General features: G+C 42.5%; 1 protein-coding gene across 5 annotated transcripts in view; it reads right to left on the reverse strand.

Annotated features, from left to right (window-relative positions):
* LOC126399837 (cytohesin-1-like) overlaps positions 1-6,221 on the reverse strand; it is an 18,464-nt gene extending 12,243 nt beyond the window's left edge. Inside the window, exons 1-2 of one of the 5 annotated variants that reach the window (XM_050060129.1) lie at positions 6,064-6,221; positions 493-575 (exon numbers count right to left, since the gene is read on the reverse strand). In XM_050060129.1, the coding sequence (XP_049916086.1) occupies positions 493-575; positions 6,064-6,091 (111 nt within the window). In that variant the 5' untranslated portion in view covers positions 6,092-6,221. Of the gene's footprint in view, positions 1-492; positions 576-4,023; positions 4,377-6,063 lie in introns of those variants that run through there. The other 4 variants (XM_050060130.1, XM_050060131.1, XM_050060128.1 and 1 more) reach the window with 4 other exon arrangements.
* Between the last annotated feature and the right edge of the window lie 266 nt (positions 6,222-6,487).

A 6,487-nucleotide genomic window follows, 5' to 3' on the forward strand; every position in this document is an offset into this window, starting at 1 on the left:
TAAAAAAGAGGGTGGATCATGGGGAGTACCACCAGTTGGTCCAGGAGCTTCTCCTCCATGATGGCTGTTTCCAGGCATATTTTAGGATGACTCAGGGGCAGTTTGACAACCTGCTGTCTATCGTCAGGCCGTATAGCTCTGGGTATCCAGCAACTGCTACCACCAGTTTCTCCGCCATTGTTTACCAACTGTAAACTTGTTGTCATGACTACCAATGGAAAAAAAAGCGGAGATGACATGGGGTGCTTTTACACTGAGTTGAAGTTTTTTCAACTTGTGGAGTTCAGAACGCTCCGACAGTAACGCCAGGCGCATAGCAACTCAAAAACAGCAACCAAAAAGCTTCATACTCATTAAATTGATTACAAAAAGCTGCCTCCAGCTGCTTAAACACTTTCTGTGTGATCAAGGCGAAGCTGAACTCCAGATGAAGGTTTAACAAACTGATTAAAGAGATAAAACAGTGTAAGAGAGCAGAGTGTGTGTCATTACTTGTATGTCCTGCAGTAACTCTTGTTTTCTGCGGCGGATGCTCTCCAGCTCCTGTCTCTCCTCTGGACTGAGGTCATCAGGCACTGAGGAAACAAGAATATGTTGCACTCAAATACAAACATCAAATATTCTCACACACACACACGAAAAAAGGAACGGAGAGAGACCTGAGAGTCCCACTGCTCTGGGTCACTATGGCAACACAGTCTTTGATCCATCGAATTACCTCCAGTATCCAAACCCCAAAGTGGAGGATGAAATCAAGCCCTTTGTCTTATACAGTACACACACACACACACACACACACGCACACACACGCACAAACAAACTTACAAGCTGAAACATGATGACACCACTGCAACAATTCAGTAAGAAGGTAAAGTAACAACAATAAATATCTCCTCCATTTTAGCTGCATCCCACAACTGAAAAAAGCAACATTCAGCAAGGCAGCAATTATAAAACAGAGGTTGCATTTAAGGCCACGAAACACTGACATTTTTGTCCCTCAGTGTTGCCGAAAAATCTATGTTTAAACACAGACCTCTTCTAACCAAAGGGTAAATAGAAAAGTAGTGTAAATAAAACCAACTGAGTGTTTATATCGGACTGAAACTAGGGCGAAACAACATTGTACTTGCTTTACAATTTACAAATATCCACTGCAAGGGATAAAACATTTTGAAGCAAGAGTTTGCTTTCTCATACAACACTGATTTGGCTTTTTTTTGCACACATATTAAACATAAAAGAAGTGTGGATTTTTGTATCTGACATAGAAATAAATAAAGGCGAAAGAAGACGCTGTCTAAATCTGGTATGTGAGAGCACTGTGGTCTTGCATTGATTAGCATTAATTGAATGATGGGTAATGAAAACACATTTTTAAAGTGTGTTAGTGACTGATTTCACTGGTTACTATATTCAAAAGAAACATCAAATGAGCAACAGTTTGAAAAAGACAAAGTGGACTTGAGAATTTACTGTGTATGTTAAGCTCCATGCCGCCTTACACTTGATACACACCCTTAACTGTACATGACGTGTGTCCTCTGATAGAGCAGAAGTTCTTGTGCACACAGACACACACACTATCTGCAGAAGAACGATAAGCTGAGGAGGGAAATGTGCGTCTGACAGCCACTGAGCTGTGGTTTTACTCGAAAAGAAAGTAAAAAAGAAAAGACAATGATTAAATTCCAGTAATAAGAGAGGGAATCATGCAGCATGTAGAGTTATCATGCTGATCTACATATTTCATGTTTCACATATCACACCTCTGCACTGTCGACTAATGCTGTTTCTCCCCACTGGGTGTCTCGTAATAAACCTCTGCTATGGCTACTTTCTAGAAAGGCTCTAACCAGTTACACAAGGTGAAGAAAAGGCACAATTCATGCCAAGTAACAAGGAGCCACAGAGGACACATTGAGCTATGCTGCTGCTGCTGCTGCTGCTGCTGCTGCTGCTGTTTGCCTGCCTCATTAGAAGAGTCACGCTGAGGGATCCTGGGAAACTGTTCATTTCACTTTGCCATCATGGCCAAGTTACTCAGTGTCAACCTCTGGAGCAACACAGAGAAAAAGATGAGGTGAAACAGTTCACATCAGTGTTTATATTTAACAGTGATTTAAGTAATCACGATATATAAACGCTAACATAAATATGACAAATAAACCTTCAATTTCTAACCATTAAAAGCCAAACAGCAGAAAAATTCAACATTTGTACAACTTCTAAAACCAAAGTCTGTTTACCCATATTAATGGACTTCTGAGGCACTGACTATTGGAGATCTTAACTCAAACTTACTATCATTTTCCAGAGCTTTGACTAACAATCACTTCCATTACTGATTAACCTGCCCATTATTTTCTAGATTAATTAAATAATTGTTTGGTCTGTAAAATGGCCGCCAAGACGCTTTTCCCAAGGCCAGCATATATTTTAAAAATGATTTGCAATGAGACAACACGTATTTACACTATGCTACAAACCCCAGTAATGTGCGCGCTACACATTTGGTGTTTGTTTTTTTTTCCTGAATGCTGAGAGTTAAAAAATGTTCAACTTTAGGTAAAACACTGCACTTGTCACTGTCACTTTTTAGCCAGCAGTTGAATCACAGTGTCATAGGGAGAAATACCACAAAGACCAACCGTCACATCTTACTATTACAAGTGCCAAGCAACAGCAACAACGAAGAAGAAATATATTGATATGAATTAAATACATTAATACTTTTCTCTCATGAACGTGCAGAGACCGGCAGAACTGTCCTAGTTTCTGTGCTTCAGCCTTCTCTTCACCCAGAGCAAGTGCACTACCTTACGCCGCCATTTTTACTTTGGCGGATATTCCATATCATAGCAACCAGACATGTCTCAACTGAAAAAAGGTGCACCTCCAAAGTACTCTCAAGCTATCCTAGCTAGGCATTTCCTAAGGAGCACATGGAGTTTTTAGCCATTAATTGACTATTTTTTCAGCTCTAGAGAATAAATAATACATAAATTAATTTATAATATATAAGCCCTTTAAACTCCATCTCATGTTATGCAGACAACACTGACTTTTAGGGCTGGGTATTGTCTAAAAAGTTATAATACAAATACCTTTAAAGTGATACCTAGTACTGAACTTACTACCTTTTTTTCTACTTCATCCGATACAACTTCGTTAGTTTTTGGATCTGGGTATGGAAAGGATCGAATGCACTGGAGAAGTTTTGATACTACTTGGTAAGGGTTTATTTCGGTTAATACCTTCAAGGTATGGCGTACCAAAACCCAGCCCTGCTGACTTTATACAAGGCAAATTCAGTCCAATGAGGCGTGACAGGTGCCACAGCTTTGGATAGTGATATTATTTACATCCTGCAAACACACAGACAGTGACGCACTTACTCATCACTCTCTCTCACACACACACACATACACACACCCTTCGCCCACAGAGAAAGGTTTAAGTAGGCCGGGGCAGCTCTTATTATAAACCTGATGACGAGAATAACGCAACATTGTGAGCGGAGTGGCAGTGAAACTGGCATTCACACACACTTCCCCTCTCTGGCTTTTCATTAAGAGAGAGGAAATAACACTGTCATATCATCCTCCGCTCAAGTAAACAAACACACACATTCTGACGTTAATAACAACACCTTCAACCAGCTGCTCCGCATAGTCTCGAGGTCATGTGTTTGTGCTCGCAAGTAATGGGACACCTTGTTGTGGCAATGCTGTTGATGACCAGCTGCCATGGACAGCCAACACATCCAGGCCTAAAGTTCACTCTCTTTCCTTCTGCTTCCACTGTCTTGTTTCTAACTTAAGCAACACTTAACATCCTCTGCAGACACAATGACATTAAAAAAAAAAGAAAAACAGGAGTATGTTCTGGCTGGGTTCTCTGCTCTCATGAGGTTTTCTGAGGAAGACGTGACGACACACCAACACACACAAACACTCATTTAGATACGTTTCTGCAAAACAGCTCTGATGCAGAAGTTATGATGACGCACTGAACACCTACACATTTGTGCCACAACGCTGAGGTTCATACCAGAGAAAGTGTCTGCTGCTGCTGCTGAGTGGCTTCACCACTAGTCTCAATGGTTCCAGTACTCCCAGTGCAGCTGGTCCACAAGTCTAGCTGAGTCCCCAATCCCAGTACAAAACCGTCTGTTTCCTGCAGTCCAATCTGGTTTCCCCAACAATAATCCAGTCCTGCCCCGAGCCCTCCAATCCCAATCCTGTGGTCCTCTAGTCCAGCCTCCCTGCTCCTTAATCCTCAGGCCCTCATTCCAGCAGAGGGGAGAGGAGGGGAGCAGGCCTGCAGCTATATGAGGATGAGGACAAGTGTGTTTGAGAGTGTGTGTGTATGAGGGGAAAACCCTTGAACTCTCATCTCTCTATCCCCCACCTCCCTCTGTCCATCTTGACTCCTCCCTCCCTCAGAGGGAGGAGTGCAGCATCAAACACAGGCTCCCCCACGTGGACACCGGTGTCCCCGAGAGAAGGGAGGTGGGGAGGTGCAGTTTTGCATGTTGGTATAGAAATGACAAGGGTGTAGACATGTCTCCTGGACACCAGCAACAAACATAATGCAAGAAACACCAAATTACAAAACAACAGCTCTCTGTTCTGGTAGAATTATATCATTCATCCTTCGCTGCTAATCACATGTTGGCTCATAGGAAACAGCGCACCACCGTCAGCTCCCCCATTGGTTAGTCCTATTATTTCACCCACAGGATTGCAGCTGACCCAGGACCCAAGGCAAAGCAATCATGACTACAAAATTATCTGTGTTTTGAGATTGAGAGTTTCAGTGCCTTGGCACTGCTCACAAGGCAATTCTTGTCTATTTCAGTGTTCACAAGGCGATAATTGTGCGTTTCAGTGTTCCCTGGCCCCGAGGATAACAAGCTCAACAGAGTGATATAATCCTGTGGTTATGGTAAACTCCCTGGTGACTGATCGCATTCACGCAGCCTTAAGGCTCGAAAGTCCAACAAGGGCGCAGAAACAAACCCAAGCAGCAGGGGAAGAACAGGGCAGAACAAACTGTGCCCTGACGCAGAAAAAGAAACGCATTCCTAAGTGACAGAGAGAGGAAGTGAGGGCATTAATCACGACTTGAGCTCCTCTGTAAAGTCTTTAAAAGTGAAGTACCTGTCAGGTGGGGAAAAACCAAAACGGTCTACAAGTTTTAGGCTTAAAAATAAGGTAGCAATCATCTGTCAGGTGAAAAAACGTTATGAAAAGCTTCCTGCCCTGCTGGTAGCTCTGATATCCCTGACTTGACAGCAGCTACCTTACTTATACTAACAATTTACTTCACTGGTAATTAACTTTGATAGCTTTCCCCCACCTGAAAGAACAAGCAAGCTTATTTTAAAGCACATTTTTCGTGGTATCTGTTTTGACAGGTTTTTCCCCAGCAGTAAAATACCTCATTGTAAAGCACATCCTGTAAGAGCAGCTCAAACTGTAAAGAGGAAACAGTAGTGCAGTTGTGAGGAAGCTGATTTATAATCCGAGTTAATTATGTTTCTGTGCTGCAGTCTCTCCACAGCCTCCTTATCGCTGTCAGTGTGTCCAACACTTTGGTCACAAGTTAGGAAAAGGAGCAAAGAAGTGTGTGCAGCCAAAGTCAACTAGAAAGCCGAGGTATTTCTGAGGGCGACTCCTTAGTGTCCAACCAATAAATGGGTGCATTGATTGTATTAATAGACACATGAACTTTAAAGTGCTGCACAATAAGCACAAACCCCCATGAGGTCTGGCCTCAATCCAGATTAATAATAATGGACCCCTTGTGCCAGTTAATAAAGACTGCCAAAGAGCATTAACACGTCAGTCAGATGAGGACTTGTTGCTATCGCTCGGTTGATGTCAAATTAAATGCCAAACACACCATTAAACTCCCAGGTATTTGCGTACGTGCTCATATCAGTTAGCGTTTTACAGCGTTAGATAAAGTTACGTTAGCTAGTTGCTAGTTAGCTAACCCGGTTAGCCCCCAGGTTAGCTCCGCTCACATCAACTAAAACGAGTCAGGACAACTCACCAACTCCGTCTTCAGACTTTAAAACCATGTTTGTGCCGTTGTTTAACGCCGGCTCAGAGAACAGCGATATATTTGTCACTTTAAAGTAACTTTAAAGGTCGAAAGGTGTCCGTGTTTCCTCCCTCAGTTACCGTTAGACTGGCAGTTAGTGACAATTGTCTGTGCAGGGAGACAGCCGGTGTTGGGGCAGGATGACGTGGGCGCGGCTTCAACGGCAGCAGCCAATCAGAGAGCGGATAAGCACAAACCAAAATCTGTATTTCTATCTATCTATCTATCTATCTATCTATCTATCTGTCTGTCTGTCTGTCTGTCTGTCTGAGTATCTATCTATCTATCTATCTATCTGTCTATCTGTCTGTCTGTCTGTCTGTCTGAGTATCTATCTATCTATCTATCTATCTATCTATCTATCTATCTATCT

The sequence above is a fragment of the Epinephelus moara genome, chromosome 13 (assembly GCF_006386435.1).
Source record: "Epinephelus moara isolate mb chromosome 13, YSFRI_EMoa_1.0, whole genome shotgun sequence".
Lineage (NCBI taxonomy): Eukaryota > Metazoa > Chordata > Actinopteri > Perciformes > Serranidae > Epinephelus > Epinephelus moara.